The following is a 23420-nucleotide window of genomic DNA, read 5'->3' as shown; positions in this document are numbered from 1 at the left end:
TGTTTGACCTTCATATCGCAAGTAAATATGTCCGAGGGGGCCAGCCCTTCTGGCTTCTCATTGATAGAGTTTGCTCACTGGATAATGTAAACTTGAAAGGAGAGGCGGGGGTGGGGAGGAGGGCGCGAAGGAGGAGAAACCTGTCAGTGGCACCCCCCTCCCCGACATTTTAAGACGCCCCACCTGGGGACACCCCCTGCGAATGCAGCATCGTGAAACACACAGTTCCCCCGCAGGTGGAATGTTTGTTTTCAGGTGAGCCTTTAGTTTATAGATAAACTTTTTAGTTTATCACCTAACAGTCTCTCTTCTTGGAACTTGGTGAGGATACAAAAAGTTCTCCTTGGTTGGATGTGATTTGTATAAGGGTCTTATAAGATTTTACCAGGACATCGTAAAGATGTCCAATTAGTAAGAAAATATGGGGACCCAGTCTGCAGTAGTCCCTTTAGAAAACCTCTCTGAGCCCATTGTCTCTGGTTCTGCTGTAACCGTGGCTACGCATTTATCTTAACTTGAAATAAAAACAGGTTTTGATATGAAATACTCTTTTCTATATATGAAATTAGCTGTTTGCCTCTCCAGTAAATCTTAAGTAAATGTTTTAGTGCTGTCTCAAGCTGGTCAATATACTTTTAGGCTTCAGTTTCAATGGTCTCTTAGTTTTTGGTTGGGGAATGCAAACATCTTTTAATCATAGCGGATGCGTACTATAGTGATTGAAGTAAAACTTGTCCATAAAAGGACTCCAGAATATACTGCATACAGTGAAAAAACCCCAACATAACTGTATATTAACTTGACATCAATTTAACATGAATGATGACATGTTATAGTTTTTTAGGATTGGCTTATTTTAGCACAGGGTAGATTTCATTGGAGTCTGTTTTAAATCACTGTTCGGCATTTTTCTTCTATGAATATGCATTCTTATTTGAGGTGTTTTTGATACTTGTTCTTGACAACTCAGGTGTTACCCAGAAAATGTCTGTTGAATGAGTGTTGCTTAATCATGGAAGATTTGGAGTTCTTTGCACGACTCCTGCCACGAAAACAATCGATATCTGTATTTTTTTTCTAGTTAAAGAAAATGAGTTTTGGTATACTGAATTTTTTTCTCCAGCAATAAAAATAATCTTACTAGAATATTATTCATACTGTCCACTGACAGTAATGAAAATGTGGATGTAGAAGGCTGATTAAACCTTGTTAGATCAGCCTGTGGAACTTAACATGGGGAGTTACACTGCTCAGTCTTTATTTTCCCTCTAATATATTGAGAAGCCAGGAAAAAAGTGTAGCTTTTTGGCTTTTTCTATCATATAGTTTCTCAATTTGTAGAGAAGAAAAGATCAACATGAATATTTCTAAAAAAATTTTTATTTCTAAAAAAATATTCATTGCAACGTTAGTTTCATATGTACAGCAAAGTGATTCAGTTATACGTATACATACATACATACCTATTTTCTTTTCAGATTCTTTTCCATTATATTATTACAAGAAATTGAATATAGTTCCCTGTGCTATACAGTAGGTCCCTGTTGTTTATTTTATATATAGTAAGTGGGAGAGAGTGGGGAGGGACACCTTAGGGGTTGGGGATTCACAGGAAAGATCAGTATGCGTGGTAAGGGAATGATCAGGAAGAGGATGGGGGTGGCCTGTTTTGAAGGGATCAGGTGAAGGTGGCACCTGAAACACCTGTCCAGTTCTCTGATCTTCCCTTCTTGTCTCTTGGACTTGCCTCTTCTCCTCGCCCTCAGATATGAACATTGGTCCCCGCCCCGCCTGCACCGCCACATGCATCGCGGCTCAGGTGTGTCCATCCAAGCATCACCCCCTGTAGCATCATCAGACCACCCTTCTCTCTCAAGTTGCTCTTCCACTGCATCAGCACCTACAGTGTTGCCCTCTAGTGGTGTGCCATCAGGTCCGAACTCTGCCTGTGCTCAAAGCCCTTTATCATCTGACCCATCCATCTATTCTGCCAATAGAAGAAGTGGGCCCTTTGTTCCAGTTAGACTGATCTCACACACACAGCGTCGTTCTTGCTTTCTGCCTGTGTTCGTATGGGTGTCCCACTTGGAATGTCCATTCCTACTATTCCCATGTGTCCACATCCTACCCGTTTTCCAAGTTCCACTCCGGAGTAGATTATTAGAGCTAGAGTTGATGTCTTCTTCAAATAAAATGTCCGTAGCTTCTCTGTTTTTTTATTTTCAACATGTAATGGGTTTATTGATATCTTCAGATGAATATTTGAAAACTCCCGATTTTAATTCTTAATATAGTAATCATTAATAGAGAGATACATGTAACCTATGTAAGCCAAAGTTCTTTGTGGTCCTCAGTAACTTTTTTCTTTTTTTTTGGTAATAGCTTTTTTGAGATGTGATTCCTATACCATACAATTCACACATTTAAAGAACATCTCTTTTTTTTGGTATTTATGTTCTTTCCTTAGGGTTTTTTCTTTTTTAACCTTCGTGACTTATCACTCCTACTAGAACTGCAGTTCCTTGAGGCAGAGACTGGATTGCAAACATACGAGGCATCAAAATGCTTTTGAATGAACCATATCCCCTCTTTTCTCCTGCCAGTTCTAAATCCCAAACCTTCTTTGGGGAAGAAGAAGGGGCCGGGTTCAGCAATTAGCACCAGCATCTGTGTGTCAATTTCCAGGGGGAGGTGGCAAGAGTATGTTTCGCTTAATTATCATTTGGGGATGAGGACCATCTCAAGAAGAGAGCTTGGGTGGCGGCTTTCTGAGCAGAGGATGATGCACTAGGATTTGCCCCTTGAACTTGCCAGGTGGTGTGGAGACAGGGAGACCAAAGAGCGTTCCTGGCATGAGTGCACAGTAGGAGCAGCGGAGGCTGGAGGAGTCGGGAAGATGGGGAGGAGAGGGCTAAGGCTAGAGGGATGGGCTCTGGTGGTCTAGACGTCATTTCAGCCATCGAATCCATCGGGGCTTTTAATCGCCCCTGCTGGGAGGCTGGATGACTGTGCTGGGAGACTTTCTGCCGAGGTCTGAGGGGATGTGAGATGGGATAATTGAGAGAATGAAGTGAGTGCCGATAACTTATTTGAAGTATACAGGCCCCTAATGCAGCAGGTATATATTGAGCACCTGCTGTATTCCAGGAAGTGTATGCGCCAGTCCCTAATCATTTGGGGGCTTTATCACATTTTTCTCACACTGTCTTCTGTATAAAAGATGTGTGTCCACATCGGACTTGTGCCAGTTTGTACTCAGAGGGTACCATGATTTATCCAGCTTAACTCTAGTTTCTTGCGTAGCAGATGAAAGTGTTTAATAAAAGAGCAGGAGGTTGAGTGAGAGTGACGAGACGCCCCCCCATTACTGCTGCGAAAGCGAGAAGGTCACCTTCTTACGACAGAGAAGTTCCGTGGGCATCACCTTAACCAAGTATTCAAGCTTCGTTTCCCCAGCGGTGGGACAGAGTGGCATCAGGTGCCCTCTGAGGTGAAGTGCCCATCACTGCTCTCGTTTTCTTGCCAGAAATGTTCAGCTCCAAACTAATCATGATCACCAGCACACGTGGGGCAGTTCATTGGTCTGGATTGTTTAAATACATCCATGTCATGAAAGAGGAAGAAAGACAAAAAAAGTTCCTTTAGGAAAGTAAAGAGACATGGCAACTGCATCACAGTGTGTGATTCTTGATTGGATTCTGGATTCTCCCCCCACCCTGCCCCCCAACCAAGAAACAGCCCAACTGGGGAAATGTGGGTCTGGATTGGATGTTAGACAGTGATGCTGTATTGACTTTAACTTTCTTGGGGGTGATGGTGGTACCGCGTGTATAAAGGAAGAACATCATCGCTCGTAAAAGACACTTGAAGATTTAGGGCTGTAACATGCCTGCAAGTTACCTTCAACATTATAGCAATTACAGTTTTAAAAAGTGCGAGCATGTAGATAAACAGACACAATGAATCAAGGTCCAAGGAAAGGAATGTTCACTTTTCATTCAACTTTTCAGTAGCTTTACCCTATTCTTTTCCTTTTTTTTTTTTTTGAAATAAAAAGTCTGAAAAAACAAAATGATGTCCATGATCCTTGGCTCTTCCAGTGATAAAGCTGACAAAATCTTACTTAAAATGGCCCGTGTTACCAGGTCTGCACGACTGTTGGGCGCTTGAATCACGTGCACGCCTGAGTTCCCGGGGCTGCGTTCACTCTCAGTGTTGTGGCATCTTTGGACTTTGTGCCCTATTTTAATCCTTGGAAAGTTCACTCTCTGGCTTGTGGAACCAGCGTTCATTCGGCAGCGATAGTAACACAGGGAGGTTCTGCCTGTCAGTGGGACAGCGGAGTGGCCTCCTGAAAGCTCGGACTCAGGGTGCTTGTCCCGTCCCAGCTACCTGCTGGCCTCCAATGGCTGGGGGTTCAGAGCTCCTAGAAGGCTTCTGTTTGGAATAGGTTGGCCCCTCCGTGGCCTTCAGGAGTTCACATGCCAGTTTATGTATGAATTTGGCATTGGTTCCCAGGAGCCTCATCTGATTTCTTAGGGTCTGGACTAGAATATACTGCAGAGAACAAGAGTGCCTGTTTATCTCTTGAGAGACAGCAGCAAACACAATGGTATTGCTTAAAAATGTGTAGTTTTGGGGTCAGAGCCGGGCAGACTCTGCCATTCAGCTCTGCCCCCGTGGTATCAGAGGGGGCGCTGGGGGCTGCGGCGGCAGGCGGCCTTTGGGCTGGGTTTTGAACGTGGAGATGACTGAATTGGTCGTGATGCAGTCTGCTGGGGATATCGGGGCCTGGAAACAAGCAGACGAGTCCAGAGTACGCATGAGGGGGTGGACCCTGGTTTACCACATGCTGGGCACTGTGCCAGGTTTCTTGTTTAATCCTTGAAATAGATGAGGGTCTCTGTGCAGGTTCACACGGTCATTTTCACACGTGTGGAAGCTGCCACGGGAAGTCAGGTAGCGGCCCCAAGACCGCGCCGCTGGCTCCTGGTGGAGCGGGTTAGGAATGCTCACCCCTGGCCCTGCGTCTGACTTCTGCTTAGTTGGTGGAGGCCGCATACGTGCTGACTTCATTAAAGGAGAGGAACCCTTGTGAATGGTGGGAGCGACGTTGGAGAAGCTCCTTCGTCCCGTCATTTCAGCCTCTAAGTGGGAGTCGGATCAAAGGCTGAGATTGAACAGATTGTGTGATAATACATGGTCTCTGGGAACTTCCTGTAAGTTTTCACTAATTCTCACAAAAATCCCTCAAGCTAGATGAAGAAATAGAGGCTCAGGAGAGGTGAAGAGAGTTTGCCAAGATCACACCTTTGATTCCAAAGCCCGCCACGTTTCTCTGCACCGAGCGTTCTCTGACCGTATGCGGGTGCTACGGAGAGGAGCTGGCCTGGGTAACCCTGAGATAGCCAGGCTGTGGAAAGTCCATTCTGGAGGCTCCGTGTTAGGGGAGGTCAGAGGAAGGAAAGTTTAATCTTCCATCTCTCCCCTCGCTCCCCCACTTCTCCTTCCCTCCTCTGAGGTTCATCCCTCCCAGGGCCCCTGGCCCAGTCATGCCGTCTAGGATTCCCTTCAATTGAAGACTGTTTTGAAAATGCAGATGCCAGCCTGTCACCTTAGGTGTTTAACCTGTTGCACGCCAGCGGGCTGGAAGAGAGTGTCTTTGGATATTTTTACCCACTTACATTTGGAGAGTTGGTACCCTCCCTGCCCCAACTTAATTCCTCTACTTCATGGCCACTGGAGTCCCCAAGGGGGTGGCCCCCCACTGAAGAGGTTAAGATGGCCTCTTTCTTGCTTCACGGCATCCAGCGAGTCCTTCTGCACTTTGATAAGCTCTACTAGAAGGGAAGGTGAGCCCCAGCAAAGTGCCCGACTCCAGCACCATCCGCGAACACTGCGTTCATAATTCTCCTCTTTCTCGTTAACAGTAATGTGCTACAAACATAGATTTGCGAACGAACACAGTGAGGAATTTCTGGCGGGCCTGAAGAGTCCTGCCCATTAAGGAGGGTTTTGTGCATTTGGCATCAAAGGTTCTTGAACTGCTCTTATCTCCGTGGGGTTCCCGGGTCGTGTGTCAGTGCTGGGGCCTCAGACGGGACACGTGAGGACTTGTGACTCACTGTTCCCACGTGCTGATCTCCAGCAGGCACAGCGCAGTGAAAGCAGGGCTGAGGCGCTGAGACTCCACTTCCCTGGTGCACTCGGAACCCTGTCTGAGCCACAGTCTAGGGTGGGGGGCCAAGGAGAGAAGCTGGGGTGGCTCTGAGGTCTGGCTCAGGAAGCCAAGGTTGTGAACAGGTGTTCAGGCTTTTTGAATCCCAGTTATGACTGATGAAGCCAGAATCCAACCTGACACTGACGTCTCTGGATCTTCAGCCTAATCACTCACGGTTAGGTACCTGAATTTTTCTTTAAGCTGAGATGATAAATACGTAGTATATCTCTGTAGATGACGTGTAAGATGACAGTAAGATTCACTTGAGTCCTCTTACTTTGTGATAATTTCACCCAGGTTAGTATTACCTCATCTGTGAAGCTACAGCTCAGTCATAAAGTGACTTCAGTAGGGTAAATGAGATTGCGTGCACTTTTTTTGAACCCTGAGTACAGCACAATTATTTTAAATGAGGTAGAACTTGCTAATTAAATGAATAGCAACATGTGGATGTGAATATAACAATTTTTAATTAACTTTAGAATATTTTTTAGTTAGTGCTTTTTAACATCAGATGAGCCTTTCTCTTCACCTTAATTAAAACATCTTACTGTGTATTTATGTTCAGAATGGATACTGGAAATTATAGACATCTTACCATTTGTTTGGGATTATCTTTTACCCATTCTCCTTTTGGACCTAGAGAATTACATGAGAGTTTAAACTCATTAGGAACTGTCTACTTTGTCTACCCTTCATGCACCGGCAGCATCAGCTGTCTGGGAGCAACCTGGGTGAGACCCCCAACCTGGTCTCAGGGACCCTCCCTTCCACTTGTGCTTTTCAGAGAGAGCCCGGGTCCCTCCTGTGTGTTTGTTCACACCGAGGTTCAGCACAAGTCTCTGTGCACTTAGAAATCCACTTGTTTTCTGTGCCAGCCCATGGGTTTCCTCCCCTCCAGGGCAGGTTGTAATCTGGACGTGGTCTCCAGGCAGGAGACTGCTTCCATGGAGACCAGTCCTGCTCTGTTAGGTCAGTCAGCACAGACCAAGTGGTGGAAGCTCTTTGGTCCCAAAGCGAAGAAGAACTTTATGCTTTGCGTCAGACCCAGTTTCAGCCCTGTCCTCACCTCTTCTGTCTCCTCGTTCCCTCCGTAGATGAGTTAGCTCTGGCCACTGGAACAAAGCAGCCCAGACTGGGGGGCTCACCCAGCAGACTTTCATTCTCTCTCAGTTCTGGAGGCTGGACTTCTGAGACGAAGGTGTTGGCAGGGTTGGTTTCTCTGAGGCCCTTCCCTTCAGCGTGCAGTTGTCCGTCTTCATGTTCACGTGGTCTTTCCTGTGTGTGTGTCTGTGTCCTCATCTGCCCTTACACGGACACGGTCCTGTTGGATTGGGGCACACCCATATGGCGCTGTGTCCACCTACAGTCACATTCTGAGGTTCTGGGGTTGGAACTGCAGTATGAATTTGGGGGGCTCAGTTCAGCCCCGTGACACCCACTTCTCACTCCCCCCTTCCCTCTCCCTCCCCTCCCTTCCATGCTCTCTGAGTTCCTCCCTTCAGTTGGCTTCCTCCTACTGCTTTCCCTTAACCTGTAAAGTGTCCTGCTTAGCTAGAAAGGTTATGCAAACTGGGAACTGTAAATGCCACGTTTCTCCCTCCAGCCCTTCTACTGATCAGCTTTGTGACTTGAGCAGTTCACTCGTTTCTGAAACACAAGTTTCCTTGGCTGCAGGATAGGAGCTACTGTTTCCCACCTCCCTTCCAGGACTATAGTCCGGAAAACCAGGAACACCTGCTCATACTTTTAAATGCTTTTAAAGTAAATTGTACTAGTGTAAGATCCAGGAGAGCTCTGACACAGTGCAACGTCTCCAGGATTATTCAGAGTACTTGAAATTCTAGCTGAAACCGTGTGCTTCAACTCCACAAGTTTAACTGCGATGTTGTTCTCCTTAATTACGTTATTAGCCACCAGTCACCCAGGTTGTAGGGTTTTCTTTTTGCTTTTCTCTCTCAACAATCTCCTGATTGCTCTAAAGAAAAGATGGGAGCTGCTCAAACCAAGCTCAGCCTGGGATCTGGGAGCGCCTTCCCCACGCCCCTCCCCTGGCTGACTGGACAAGAGTGACCTTTGGCGGAGGTTTGGCCTCCAGCTGTACGGTCGGCTCTGAGTTTTCAGGGCCGCGAGTCTAGGGAGTGACAGTGGGAAAGGCACTTTGTGTTGTACCCCAAGGGGCAGTGGGAAAGGGGCCCCATCGCTGAGCTGTAGGGTCACGTGCAATCCTTGTACCCCTGGCAGACACTACGTCACATCTTTTATCTCTGCTGGCTCACCCGGGTTTCATCATGTTGCCTAACAGCCCTCCTTTTTAGAGAAAAGAAAAAAGTCCAGCAGAATGGGGAGAGCCACAAGTCGAACTGTTTGAACGGGGTAGACTTCCCGGGCTCCTCCCCAGCTGCTAGTCCCTGAGACAAAGAAGTATTGTTTGGAGGAAAATGAATAGGCCCCGGCTGCCCCGCCAGGCTGCCCTGCTCCGTCATGAGCTTGTGAGGCGCGAGATGCGTTGTGAAATGTTCGGGTGCGTTTGTTTTATCAGGTGCTCCCCTGCCAGCACGCTGATGTCAGTCTGCTCGCCGTGGGCTGTGGTCAGACAGGAGACAGCCCGTGGCCCGGCGGCTGGCTTGGGGGGCCGAGCTGTGGTTTTACTTCTTTGATTTAGGTTCAGACATGATAAAAGGGGTGGGGAGGAGAGTAGAATGTAAAATCTTACACAGCAAAGATTTAAATTGTGGCAGAAAACGCTGTTGGGCAAGGCACAGAGATTTTTGTGGAAAAAAAAATCTGTCTTGAACGTTAAAGCAAGATGCTCCTCAGTCTGAGTGTCCCTCCCCTTTTCCCATAAACACGGACACTGTCACTTCAGCTTCGTGCTCTCTGACTAATTGCCATAAAACGACAGTAAATGCCATTATTTTGATTAATCTCTCCTGAGTCACGCCACAGTCTTCAGCGCAGTCGCAAGTCCCCGCCTGGTGCACGGCCCCCAGAGTGGGTGGGGAGGCATCGCGACCCGGGTTCTGATCCTGGGATGCGTCCATCTCCCTGAAACCGGATCAGTTGCCTCCTCTCCGTGTTGAAGGTCTTGGCCTCCACCATTCAGCTCCACAAAAGTCAAGTCTGCATTCCGTGGACCCAGCTGCATTCCTCTTAGGTTTCATTCAGCTGACAAATGGTAGCTTCCTTGTGGCACTGGAATAAGTGATTGCAGCCAGGACACTGAGACTCAGAAGGGTGCTTGCTTTTTAACTAAATGTCCTCCAATTAGGAGGCGAACTATTAGTTAAGAGTGCTTGGTTGAATCAGCTTTTTCTCCCACCGTGTCAAGTGTGTGCTGTACAAGTTGAGTGGGCTGTGCAAGGCCATCTTTGGAAGACGGACGTTGTGTAGACTTGGAGAGCTGAAGGGGGGCCGTCAAGAGGAGCCAATTGAACCACTTAATTTTACAAATGAGGAAACCAAGGCTAAAGAGACAGGTGCTGGGGGGAGGGTATAGCTCAGTGGTAGGGCACGTCCTTAGCATGCGTGAGGTCCTGGGTTCAATCCCCAGTACCTCCATTAAAACAAAAAGAAGGGAAGGAAGGAAAGAAAGGAAAGAAAAGAAACCTAATTACCCTCCCCCTCAAAAAACACATTAAAAAATGAAAGGACAAACAAAAAAGAGACAAATACTGTTTTGAAGACCCTTCAGTTAGGTTCCATATTGTGTCCAGTCTAAGATGAATCATTGTGTCATGACCCCCAAAGACAGCAATATGCCAATTGATTATGGACACTTCAGTTTAAGCTACATTTAATGTAAGAAATAAGGAGTTTTAGAATCTTTTAAATACGGCAAGAGCAGGATTCTGAAACGGGGCTACGTGTTCCCAGGTTTCAACCTTCTGTCTCGTTTTTTCTTCCCGGCCCCCACCCCTATTCTGACTTTGGAAGCAGAATTTTCTTCTAATTTTTCGAAGAATCATTAGGTAGCTCTTCATAAATCTAAGTGGTTTTCTTTTTTCTTTCTCTCTAATAAACTTATTTTTTCATTGAAATTAATACATGCTGGTTCTTGTGGAAACTTGGGGCCAGAATCCTTGCTCACCTTCAGTTGGGAGAAATATGTAAGGAATATTTGTGATCCACATACTAGAACTGCCCCCATGACTCAAAACAGCAATCAAGTAATTTTTTGTATCTGTTAGGCATTGATCTTCAGTAACACATACCTGGATAAAATCACCTTCGTTTAAAAGACCGAATACACTTTAAATATTGAGCTTAGTTGGTTATAATTGTAACTTAAAAAAAAAGTTAAGCTGACAGTTGTAGCTAAGACAACTCGAAAATCTTGAAACACGGGTTCCTCCTACAGCTCAGGTCTCCCTCCTGTTTGTTCTTGACAAAGAAAAACCATCTTTTCTCCTTTTTCAGTTACCAAAGGATTGGGAGTTTGAGAATGCACATTAGCATTAAAAAGTCTTCTCTACACCAGGATGAGTTCCTTTCCCTGTGTGTTTTTTTCCTTCCCTGCTTGTGGTCGGGTCTCTCTCAGTTCCATCATCTGTTTTTCTGACAACACTTTGCACAGCCTTCAGTGTGTAACAGACACTCAGACATGCAGTCTGATTAAAAGCTGAACTGGAGCTTAACAGAACTTTGAGTCCAAGTGTCTGCGTCACCTCCAGTGCTTCTGCTTGGATTTCTTTAACTTGATAAATATTTGGAGAATTATCTGACGTAGCACATTTAGATGGGTGCAGCCATAGCCACAAAGAGGTTTATTTTTATTTCAGGGAAAATGAACGTGTGCTTGTTCTTAACAGTGAGTTGTGGGAAAACCTGAGTGAGAAAGGGCTCTCGTGATACGGGGGTCTTCATTCACTCACTTACAGGTACAGCTTTATTGAACTTTAATTTGCATCACCATACAATTCACCCATTTAAAGTGTACAGATCAGTGGATGTTTGTGTATTCACGGAGTTGTGCAACTTTCACCACAATGAATTTTAGAACTTTTTTTTTTCAATCATCCCCCAAAGAAACCCTGTACTCACCAGCAGTCCTGTCCCACCCCCCTTCTCCCCGCCCCCAGCCCCCACTGACCTACTTCCGTGCTTTGTGCCTCTGCCAGGACATTGTGTGTAAGTGGAATCAGCCAGTATGTGGCCCCTTGTATTGTCTTCTCTCGCTCAGCACGTTGTTTTCTAGGTCCATCCATGTTGTGGCCTGAACCAGGACTGCATTTCTTCTTGTAGCTGAATGACCTTCCATCGTGTGGACAGACCATGTTTTCTGTATCTGTTTCATTCATTGATGGATATTTGGGGGGTTAGTGATTATGAATAATGCTGCTATGGACATTCATGTATACGTTTTGTGTGAATGTATGTTTTCATTTCTCTTGGATATATATACCTTGGAGGGTGATTGCTGGCTCGTATGGTAACTCTGTGTTTTACCATTTGAGGGCTGGCCCAAAATGGTTTTCCATGGCAGCTTCACGATCTACATTCATACCAGCAGTACCCGAGGGTGTCTAACGTCCCCAAATCCTCGCCATCGCTTGCTGTCTGTCTTTTGGTGCCAGCCCTCCTCGTGGCTGCGAGGCGCCGCCTCTTTGTGGTTTTGATCTGTGTTTCCCGGATGGCTAGTGATGTTGAAGATCGTTCCGTGTGCTTACTGGCCATTTGCAGCTCTTGTTTGGAGAACGTTCTGTTCAGATCCTTTCCTATTTTTAAATTGGGTTATCTTTTTATTGTTGAGTTGTAACAGTTCTTTATATAAATATATTCTTAAAGAGATCTTTAAAAATTCCTTATCCTACGTTATCTTTGATCTTTAACACATCCCCAAACACTTTAACGCGGGCACACCTTGCTGTGTTTACTCATGGTCGATGTGTACTGACCATCTGCTGTGTGGAATCATTGTACTCTGTGCACCAAGTCTAGAAAATGAATAAAATGTGCCCTGCTTCAAAGTACAAAACAAAGTGGGAAGGGAAGGGCCATAGTGATGAATTTCTGTGGGTGTTCAGAAGGAGAAGAGATGGCTTTCAGATTGAGGAATCAAGGAAGGCAACCTGAGGGAGGTGGCATTAGTGAGTGGCCTTTGCCAGATGTGTAGGATTTCAGTACAAGAAAACGGGGAAGAACCTGAGTAAAGATCTTGAGGTTAGACTCTGAGTTCTCTGTGAAGTGTTGACTAGTCCAGTTTGACTTCCGGGGCTGAAATTCTCAGAGCTTTGAAAGAGGAATATGAGGAACAAAGAAGGGAAACGTAGTGGACCTGCAGCGGTGAAGCAGTGGGGTGGTGGTTTATCAGTGACTGGCAAGCTCCTGGCCGTCTGGGATGAGGATGGGTTGATGTGCTCAGAATGGCACCTCGGGAGGCTGAGTTTACAGGACTGTGTGGGGCGAACTAGGGGGAGCGGGGTGATCGGAGGCAGTACTGCTGTTTCTCTTTTGGAGACTGACGTGTGCGTTAGGAGACAAGATGGGACTCATGTGAAGACTTAATTTGGCCGAGGATTCAATCTTTTTTCCTTAAAGAAAGAAAAAAGTATGTACATGTAAGATCTGAAGTACGTCCTTTGGGTTTTGGTGTCTCAGCTCAGTGTTTCACGTGTAATCATTTCATAGTAGATGTTGATTGGCTGGTTACTTGATCATAGGATTGTGGACCACAGAATGGGATCACTAATTCTAACGGCTGAAGGATGTGAGCTGTTAGCCAGTCCCTCCCCTCGCTGTTCGGAGGCCTGGGGAGGGGAAGGGTGCTTCCCGAAGTGCCCGGTTCGAAAGAAAGGGAGAGTGTCCCATGGGTTTCTTGGCTCGTGCACCAAACATACTCCTCAGTTTTACTAAAGTAATTTTAACCTTGTTTTGCTGAGTGCACACCAGCAACAGCATGTCCTGCTCTGCAGTCCCCGGCGTTGGGCCGGGTCCTCTTCCGGGGCCCAGAGATGAAGGAAGAAATGCAACTGACCAGACCCGTCTGCCCCCTCACTGGGCTCTTCTGCCCCTGGTTCCTCTGCTCTGAGCCGTCGTGGGGTGTGCACAGCGTTCAGGAGGAGGCAGAGGGCGTGGGTTCTCACTACGGTGACCCTGCGTAGGCCACTCCATGTTTGGAGACAGTTTTCTCATCCGTCAATGAGGCTGTCCGTGTACACAGCCCTCCCGGCACGAACCGCGTGCATGTCCCCATCACACCTAGGGGACCCCCTGGGGGAGGAGGCCCGCCTGTGCTCCTCCGTGGATCCTCGACGCCCCTGGGTTAGACATCTCCAGTGTTTTCAAAGGGTTCCCATGGATGTTCTATGTCAGACAGCCACGATTCAGTCTGAAAGACAAGCCATACCTCCGTGTGATGAGCTTAAAACGCATACGAGCCCACACACTTGTACAAGGATGGAGGCTGGGGCACGGGGCAGGGATGCTGTTCCCGCCCCTAGAGTTGCTTCCCGAGTAACAGCAGGTGCTCGTGCCATGAATGACTCTTCCTTTTTTGGAGTGACTTCAGTTTGTTGCTCTGGTGGCAGTTTTCCGTGGCAACTACTGTTGCCACAAATCTGGCATCTGATGAGATGGCTCCCAAAGCCCAGGGGTCCTCACGGAGCCACACAGAGCACCCTTATCCCACCAGCGATGGAGAAACATGGGTGAAGGGCGCAGGGGCCTGGTGCCTCGTGGGTGAGGCTTGATTTGCAAGGGCCGAGCTCCTGGGGGATCACCAGGCTCCTCTAAAAGTTAGTGGGGCCACTGGCACTCCACGTTGGACACTCCATCTCCCCTCTGTGAGGAGGAAGGGAAGACAGGCAGAGGGGCGGAGTTGGAAAGAATCTTTTCTAATTTATCCAGGCCTCAATATTAGCACTCTTGTTTGTTTGCTTGTTTGCTTGTTTAAACAAAAAATGACTTAATAGCAAGTGGAGGTCAACCAGGATCCTACTGAGTCTCTGCGTGTCGCAGGCCAGCGCAGCATAGGGCCTGTTTTTAGGTTATTTCGTTTAAAATGGAAAGTTCCAGTTTGCTTTGGGGCCAGAATCCTTAAAAGAAACCCTGACTGGTGGAGTATTACGGGTCAGTGTATGTTTGCTAGTTTGTGTCTTGCTGACTGAATTGGCAACATTTTTATTTTTCCTGGTAAACATGAGGAAGGTTTTTCCCCTTGCTCCCTTCCCTAACAAAATCATATTTGTCACACGCGTATGAAGGAAGCAGCTGTTAAGAACTGCCCGCACGTCCTTGGTGATATGAAAATCAGCAGTAACAAAGATTTCCTTTCTTAGGTACCACAAGGCCTGAGATGAAGTCAACTTTGTCCTAATATGGCTCTTAAATTGTGACCAAGTGGAAACAAAATTGGTCAGGCCTCAGAGACCAATATGAAAAGCACAACAAAAGGGTTATTATTTGTGAAAATTTTAGGGTCCCCCCTATGACTTAGAAAGCTTGAGGTTTTCTCTTAAAGTAACTATTATTCTTGTTTATAAATTTTAGAAAGTGTATAACCGTTCTTGAAATGAAAAGTTATGCTTATTTTAATTCATAGCCAGGTGCAAAGTTATCGCTCAGCACAAAGTCTTTTACAAAGAGGAATGAAAAACACCAGGATGTCAAATCAGATCAAAATGTGGACTCTGGTATGAGGGTCTAACTTTGAAAATGTTTTGAGAACTACACCTGTGTGTTCAGTGTGTGACCAGTTACACACAGAAACTTGGTGCTGGTAATCATATTTTTAACATGCCATTTTTAGTGTACTGTGCAAATGAAATGTTTATTTCCCACTAAACAATGTGTTTTTTGTTTGTTTTAACTTTGGGGGCAAACATGTGAACTATTAACTCATAAATTTTCCTCATTCTTAAAAAAAATAACATACCAAAAATATAATAAAAATGTAACAAGCAAGAAAAGTGGGTTTAGTGGTTTAAGGAACCCACTGTTAGGTCATTCTCTTGTCGGTATGGGGTTGAATACCTACAAATCAACAGACCTTTAATGTTTTAAATTAACTTTTGAGATGGTTTGCGGTCAGTACTCCCCCTTTCCTGAGACTTTACTGCACTGTTTAATTTTAAAACTCTACCCTGAAAAGTTGTTGAAGAAATGGTGGTTCTGGGACGCGATGGAGGTGTGAGCCAGTGGTGGTAAAGTTTTGCAGCCTAAAACGGTATCGAATCAACACGTTGTTCCCCTTAAACTCACACAATGTTGTATGTCAATTATATCTCAATAAAGCCAGGGCAGAAAAGAGTTATTGTGCTGGGAAACCATGTTTATGTAGAATGTCTCATGCTTGGCAGCTAACCGTGGGCTCGGGCCGCGTTCGGAGAATGGCTGGCAGCCCGTCACGTTGCCAGAAACTTTCCACCAGGAGTTGTGCTGCAGGGGGCTGCGGGGACGCGGGTGGGGGCGTGTCCCCTGCTTGGTGACGATGTTTCTCTCCCTTTGTGCAGGTGAAGCTGCTCTCAGAGGGGAGCCCAGGCTGCAGACCCTCCCCGTGGCATCTGCCCTCACCAGTCACCGCACCGGCCCCCCGCCCATCAGCCCCAGCAAGAGGAAGTTCAGCGTGGAGCCAGGGGACGACGACCTGGACTGTGAAAGTGACCATGCCACCAAGATGAGTCGCATCTTCGCCCCCCACCTGTAAGTTCCCTCTCCGCGGTGGCCCGCGTCCGCCCCTGCCGGGCCACAGTTCCCTGGCACTTTGTGCCGGCCGTGGAGGGAGGGGGTGGCTGGTTACCAGCCACGGGGGTGGGGTATTGAACCGATTTCCATAGCTCCTGGAGAGATGACTGCTTACCGCCTTGCAGCTCACCTGTGTGACCGTTCCGGTGTTTTTCCCCACAGGCGTTAACTCCCCTCAGAGCTTCTTGGAGGTTGTCTGAAAACCTGGCCTTGCCTTGTCTGTACCACCAATGGTAGTTGTTGGGAACATCAGTCTTCGGGGTGGGACCTTATGTGCCGGGGAAGGGCAGGCGGGCACCTGAGCCGCCGCTGTGAAACGTTTTGCTTTGGAGCCTGGAGTCGTTCGCCTTAAGAGGTATTCATTCTCACCTGTGTGGTCACGGTGTGAACGGGAGACCGTCCCAGAATGAGAGAGACGGCCTTCTGTGTTTAGGAGAGGATGCTGCTCTGCACACACATCTGGCAGGAGCCTCTTCCAGCCCTTGGAGATGCGGTCTCGGGCGGGAAGGGCGCAGCCTCCCTCTGCACCGGCCCCCTTCCTAGCCTTGCCCTGCTCTGTGCCTCGGTGTCCCTCTTTGTTGAAATGAAGGTTCCCTGACGCTGCGACAGCATCGCGTTTGTGTTTGGAAACCAGCGTGCTTCCTGCACTGCGTCTTGGCTCCCTCCTCGCATTTCTCACACACATGCCTCTCATGGGGGGCGGGGTGTGGAAGGCGTCTTCACGGGTTTTCAGGGCTTAGAGGCACCCTGCCAGCTGTGCGCCAAGTTGGGCGTGCGGCTGTTCTGTCTGATCGGAGTCTGGGGTCTTGGCCGAGGGCGGAGGCAGCTCTTGACTGTCGAGGTAAAGAGGCCCTGCGCCCATGCTCTCCCCACGCGTGAATTGACGTTTGGTAATCATCCGGGATGCTCGGCCTCCCCGGTTTTCCCGAGGATGCTGCTGTTCCTGGCAGCAACTTGAAGCTCGGAGTCTGGAGGCGAGGCCTTGCTTGGTTCAAGGTAGCCGATAACGCCAGCGGCCCTCGGCATTGCCGGCATTCCAGCCCGCTTGGACGGTTGTGTGCAGTCATAAGACACACTGACAGAGGTATTTATCCTCAGTAAATCACTGTAGTGTTAGTCAGAGGCTGAGCCTGCAGTCTGGAGCCCTGGAATTTGCTACGATCGGGAGTCCAGCAACGAGGCACTGCAGAACAATGCCCCCCTGCACGCGGGGAGAGGCTCATGGTTTCAATCCTGGGTGCCCAGCTGTTGGGAGTTCATTCTTTTGTTACCAGGAGTTTCTTGTTCTTCCATACCCTCTCCCCAAACCCAGATAAGAGATGCTTGGTCCTTTTTACTTATTTATTTATTTAATTTTAAAGGGCGGAAGGGGGAGGTGGCTCTGAGATAGCAGGTTTTGTGATAAAACATGCCTGAGTTTAAACCCTAGCCCTGCCGCTTACCGGCCGTGTGGCCGTGGGCAGTCGGCTTGTCTGGGCCTCTTATCCTTCTTTGTGAAATGGTGCTGGTCATTGTTCACGTCTAGAACTTGTTGTGAGCAGTTGAGTAGAAATATGCCGGGGGTTTGTCCCAGGATAATACTCAGTTGATGAAAGTTACTGCTTTTATTATTAGTAAGTCCATTATTTCGATACTGGCATCACGAGAACCAGAGCACTGCTGTGGTGAAGGCAGGGTTCGAGAGCGTGCGCATTTCAGTCAGATTGTCTGGGTTCACATCCCAGTTTCTTTATCTTTCAATGGGAGCAATCGTGGTTCCTTCCTCACAGGATGGTTGTAAGTGCTCAGTGCAGGGCCTGGCAGATGCTCAGCAGAACTTTAGACGTTCTGAATATTACTAGAGGGTCAAAGCATTTGAAAAATGATTTTGTGACTCTTTGGGTGGCTACCCACGTGACCTTGAAGCACAGGGCTGTGATGACATTGTAAAGAGTTTAAAGTGCAAGTAACAGAAACAGGATTGTGGCGTCCACGTGCAGCTCACGGTTGGTGTCGTCACGCACAGGTTTAGGGAACCAGAGCAGCAGCCCGTGGACCATCTCCCTGGACTCAGGGCAGGTGGGCGGCGCCCCTTGTCGCCGTGGGGTAGCTCCTCATTTCAGTAACACCGCTGACGTTCCTGTGTGTGCTGTCTAAGCGCCAAACGACCGATTTCACAGACGGATTTGAAGGATGCCGCGCCTCTGCTTCCCCGTGTGGCAGGGTGCTTAGTAAGCACGTCGTTTGATTTGATGAAGTGTTTCCTGTTTGAGCTATGGCGTGTCCCCTCCTTTTCACTCAAGGTGTCCACGAAGTTGCCTTTACTGAATTGCAGGTTCACGTGAAGAGGGTCTCAAAGATGCATGCTTTGGCTGCATTTCACTCTTTCCATCATATTTTCCAGCAGAGAGATGGAGAGAGTGAGCCAGAGTAAGAAACTGAGTGAGTGTGACTCGCTTCCGTCTGACTTGGTTCCGGGGGTGGGGGGCGGGGAGGGAAGCGGTCTCCCTAGAGATTTGTCCACAACGTGCACATTGAGAATTCCTGGGTCATTGGAACTATTTATTAATTTTCCTGTTGAAAGGGGTGACCTGAGAAATATGTATTTTTTTCCCTAAAGAAAGTGTTAAGAACATGAATGTCTTATCTGGGGAGTTGGAAAGTCCCCTGTCTGCCACTAAGAAAGAAAGTGGATTAAGGTATGAGGCAGCTGGTAGCATGGGTTTCGTCTCGTGGAAACATCAGTAATTTTTCCTGCTACCCTGATACTCAATGTGAGCTGGTGAGGAAGAGCCACTCCTTCCCCCATCTGTCTAGCATCCACGTGAACTCGGGGGTTCCTGGGGGCTGTCCAGGAACAGCTGTCCCCGTCCCTGATCTGGCAGACAGGAGCCCCTTCACCAGACTCGTCGGTTCTTGTTACTTGCCTCCATTTTTGTCTTTTCTATTTTGAGCACTTCCTTATTGTCTGGCAAACCAGATCCCCATCTTGTAGTCCGGCTGCCCCGGCCGTGGAACCAGCCAGGGACCCTGGTTCCTTCCAGCAGGGAACAGTATTTAGAAGCCAAGATCTGGGTGTGAGGTGTTCCTGTGGCGTCGTTGCCTCCAGACTTGAGTTGTCTAATGTGGTCATTCACATTTGACATTAAATGCAGTTGAAAACTCAGTTCCTCGGTGGCTCAATTCCTAGGCTGCTCAGCCGGTGGAATCCGGTAAGCGTTCTGTCCTGAAGAGTACAGTCTAAGGTGACCTGCAGAAAGGAAAGTTTTCAGCTTTGTGTGTGAGTGACAGTGTGTAGTAAGATGAGTGGCTGCCCGTCCACTCAGTTACCTGTGAGAAGAACGGAACATACATTGAGTGCTCACTGTATACTGGCCCTGTGCCGACACTGTAAGTATGTTATCTCATCTAACCCTCACCATAACTGCGTTCCTGTAAGAGAGGTTGTGTTGCAGAAGCAGAAATTCTTGCACCCTTATGGGGGCAAGAGTGAAGTGACTAGGATTAAGGGGGAAAAAGAGAGGATGACGTGTTCAAAGTGACGGAGCTGAGATTAATCCTGCTATGTGTCCCAGCTGTATCCTACCTGAGACAGGATTACATGCAGCTTCAAGATGGACATCAGATATTTGGGATGACGCTCGCCCATTCTGGTGTCTGGCGCACGGCAGATGCTGCACAATTTCTGTGTCGGCGTGAAATTAGACCCACTCTCCGGAGAATGTGCTCGTGTCCCCGTGGGAGGAGGCATCCTCTTTTTGATCAGTGGTGTGCACTTGCAGGGTAGCCGCCCCTGGCCTCAGAACAGGGCAGACCCCCTCAGCTCACGCTGGGATCAAAGCCACCTCACGGGCCTCGTGCTGTCTCCGCTGCGCTCGCCCCAGATGGGGGTAACAGTCCGAGCTGAGGGGGGCGGGGCCCAGGGAGAGGAAACGTGGCCTCTCTCACTGGTGCTGCTCCTTTGAAATCCTGTCCTGGTGTGAAACGTGTCCCCTTTGCCTCTTCGGCCAGTCCTTTGAAGTTTTGTCTCAAGTCTGATGCAGCCACTCCTCGTGTGTCCTTGAGCGTGCTCTCCAGGCTCGGGGCCCTCTATCTGCTTTGCTCCTCCTTCTCCTTTGCTTTCTTCTTCCCGTAACCTCCTATTCTTACTCTTTTTTTCCCTCCTTCATCCTAGTCACTTCACCCTTGCCCCCAAAAGGGTGCAACACAAAGGGAAAAACAGACAAACTCAAAACCAGTAGTTCTTGCAGCTTGACAGAGGTTGGAGGAAGCCCTGGATGTCACGTGCTGGGCACATAATAGAAACCCAGTTGAAAAAAACCCAGCTCACTGATTACTGGCTAAAATGGGTGTTGGTCTTTGCTTTTGTTTTGTGCAGTGGGGTTGACTGTACGGCTGGGACCTGAGCTGTTCAGGGCTGTCTAGCCTGTAAAGCCTCTGTGTGACCCTCGGCAGCACCGTCATGCCCCTTCGGTGATTCTGCGTTTCCTGTATCCCTGTGGTGCTTTTAGTAGGGATATAGCTGCTTTACCAAGAGGCTGTTTATTCCGCAGACTCCATGAAGTAGAGGAAGCAGTTCCTCATTTCAAATTAAAACTAGACCCAGAGGGAACGTAAATTGGTGCAGCCACTATGGACAACAGTATGGAGGGTCCTTAAAAACTAAAAATAGAGCTACCATAGGATCCAGCCATCCCACTCCTGGGCACATATCCGGAGGGAACTCTAATTCAAGAAGATACATGCACCTCAGTGTTCATAGCAGCACTATTTACAGTAGCCAAGACGTGGAAGCAACCTAAGTGTCCATCAACAGATGACTGGATAAAGAAGGTGTGGTGTACACACGCAATGGAATATTATTCAGTCATAAAAACGAAGTATTGCCATTTGCAGCAGCATGGATGGACCTAGAGATGATCATACTAAGTGAAGTTAATCAAAGACAAATATCATGCTATCACTTAGATGTGGAATCTAAAATACAGTTCAGATGAACTTACAAAACAGAAACAGACTCACAGACACAGAAAACACACCTATGGTTACCGAAGGGGAAGGAGGGGAGGGAGAAATGAGGGATTTGGGATTAACAAATACACACTACTATACATACAATAGATAAGCAGCAAGGATTTACTGTAGAGCCCAGGGAACTGTATTCAGTATCTTGAAATAACCTATAATGGAAAAGAATCTGGAAAAGAATATGTATATACATGTGTAACAGAATCACTTTGCTGTACACCTTAAACTAACACAATATTATAAATCAGCTATAGTTCGATAAAAATACAAAATAAAACAACTAGACCCAGAGGAAATTGAAAAGTTGAGGTTATTTTAGTACCTTGACCCTATTAGCAACTGGGACCTTGAAAGATGAACAGTGGTCCACATCTACAGGCAGAGCACATTATTGTTGTGTTCATGTCTACAAAAGTCTTAGAGAGGGTCGAACTTTTCATCACTGAGAATGCTGATAGGTCAGGATTCCCAGCATCCAGAGGCTCACAGGAGCCTCTGATCAGGGCTTGCTAACGACAGTGACCTTGTGTTGAGCACTGTGCTGAACGCTTCGCGGGCATGATCTCATTGCGTCCTCCCAGCCCTGTGATGCAGAGGCTGTGACTATCCCTCTTTTACAGATGGTAAAACTGAGGCCCAGAGAGGTTCTGTACCTCGCTCAAGGTCACAGAACTGGCTAGGTGGTAGGAAAATAAGGAGCCAGGAGTCAAAACTCAGCCTGTCCCCGGAGCCAGGGCTCTCAGCAACCCTGTTACATTTGTATTGGATAATGTCCGTATCCAGCTGCTGTGAATCGTTTGATACGGAACCTTAGTGCCTGTGGTTTTGGAGGATCTGCTCTGTGAGCATCCTTAAAACACAAATGAAGGATGCTCTGGAGCCGACCGGTGGAGACGGTTCCCTGGAGCACGCAGTGACGGGGGTGCAGGGGCGTAGGTGAGGAAGATCTTATCAGTAACTCGAACACCATGCGGGGAGACCCACCCAGCGCGGTGAGGGTTCCCTTCAAGGACCGTGGGAGGAGGGGCTGCCGCCCAGCTTCCCCTGAAGAGTCTGAAACGGTGCATCTGTGCAGGTGAGAGCCAGGAGAACGAAGGAGGGCTTCCTCTATGCTCAGGAAAGTGCTTGTGAGATTGCGTTCGTGTTTAAAATCTCGTGACTGTACATTGAGTGAGTGACATGGGCCAGCAGTAACCTTAGTCTGCAAGACTGAGACAAGAACATTTTAAAATTTGCTTTAAATACAGGAAGACAGTGCCCACTCCCCATCCCCCCACCAGATTCCATAAATCAAAGACTCTTGAAATAGAATCCCTCAAACTCTGTGCTTTCTCTGTTTTTCTCCCACATCCTCCTTGGCGTCATCCAAACTCAGCCCTGAAACTCTCTCTTGTTCTGCACTTTCACACAGTCGCGCAAGCCCTCCCTCAAGTGTTCTGGGGTTTAAGCGGGTATTTTATAGCCTTAATTTTAGTTATCCTAAATAACTAACCCTGAAACCGAGAGATTGTTACGTTGGGTTTAAACCTACCCCCACCCTCCCCACCGACAAACAGCGAGTATGTGTATTTATTCTGAAATGTCAGTAAACGAGAAGGGAGCTGGGTCGTTAATGAGCGCTTCGCATCAGGGAGGGGGCGCTCGAGGAGGGCTTCGTGTGCGGTGGACTTGGCCCTGCGCTGGAGCTGCGGGTCAGGGTCAGCCCTAACGGGCTGGAAGTGAAGCTGGTTTTTTCTGGCCGCTCCCGCGTGACGTTGAAGGCGCATCTGTGTGGCCATGCGCGTGTTTTGCTAATGAAGTGTGGTACCTTTAAATAAAGGTCATGGGCCTGACCTGTGTTGTGTGGGTTTCTTGTTTGTCAGGCTAGAGGCATTTTCTCATTTTCACAGCTCAGCTGAAAACAAAGACCTCCTTATCCGAGCAGGGAGCTGTGCTCTTAAGAGCTGACATCAGCCTTTTCCCAGCAGGCATCATTTCTGCCTTAAGAGTCTTTGCAGAGAGCTGGGAAGGCTGATCACCATCCTGCTGCTGGCGTTTTTTTCTGGCCAAATAGCAGTCGGGGTGAAGAAATGCCACGCGTGCCAGCAGTCACAGCAGCAGAACAAAGGACCGTCATCGGCTGTCTGTTCCCATCAGCGTGGGGACCTCTGGGCTCTTCTGCATCACGAAGGTCATTAAGGGGGGACGAGAACCTTGAAAAAGGAGGACTTTGTTCCTAAAGACGAAGTAAAGAATATTCAGGATTTATCAGAGAACTTTCATTAGCATGTGTAAAGACGCTGTTTAAAGCGACACACTAAAACGGGGGGTAAAGGGGTGTTTTTAGGATTATGGATGGTCAGAGGCATTTGTTCAGAAGTTGAGGAAACAAAACGCAGGACTTGGCGGTCTCCCCGCCTGCCCCGGTTCCCTGAGTGCTGCGGCTCTTTTTAGAGCGCTGCTTCCATGAAGATGCTTCTACTCTGGGAACACAAATGGCAGCTATTTTTATCCCCGGGTAGGGGATTAG

At 47.8% G+C, this 23420-nt stretch overlaps 1 protein-coding gene across 9 annotated transcripts in view; it reads left to right on the top strand.

The window, feature by feature from the left end:
• Nucleotides 1-23420, top strand: part of VGLL4 (vestigial like family member 4) — a 141645-nt gene that overhangs the window by 90167 nt on the left and 28058 nt on the right. For 8 of the 9 annotated variants that reach the window (XM_072941863.1, XM_072941865.1, XM_072941861.1 and 5 more), the window contains one exon: nucleotides 15673-15862. In XM_072941863.1, coding sequence (XP_072797964.1) covers nucleotides 15673-15862 — 190 coding nt within the window. Of the gene's footprint in view, nucleotides 1-15672; nucleotides 15863-22950; nucleotides 23082-23420 lie in introns of those variants that run through there. The other variant, XM_072941868.1, reaches the window with a different exon arrangement.

This window comes from Vicugna pacos, chromosome 17 (assembly GCF_048564905.1).
Source record: "Vicugna pacos chromosome 17, VicPac4, whole genome shotgun sequence".
In the NCBI taxonomy this organism is placed as follows: domain Eukaryota; kingdom Metazoa; phylum Chordata; class Mammalia; order Artiodactyla; family Camelidae; genus Vicugna; species Vicugna pacos.
Note: the sequence above shows the minus strand (reverse complement) of the source record. Positions and strands in the feature narration are given on the sequence as shown.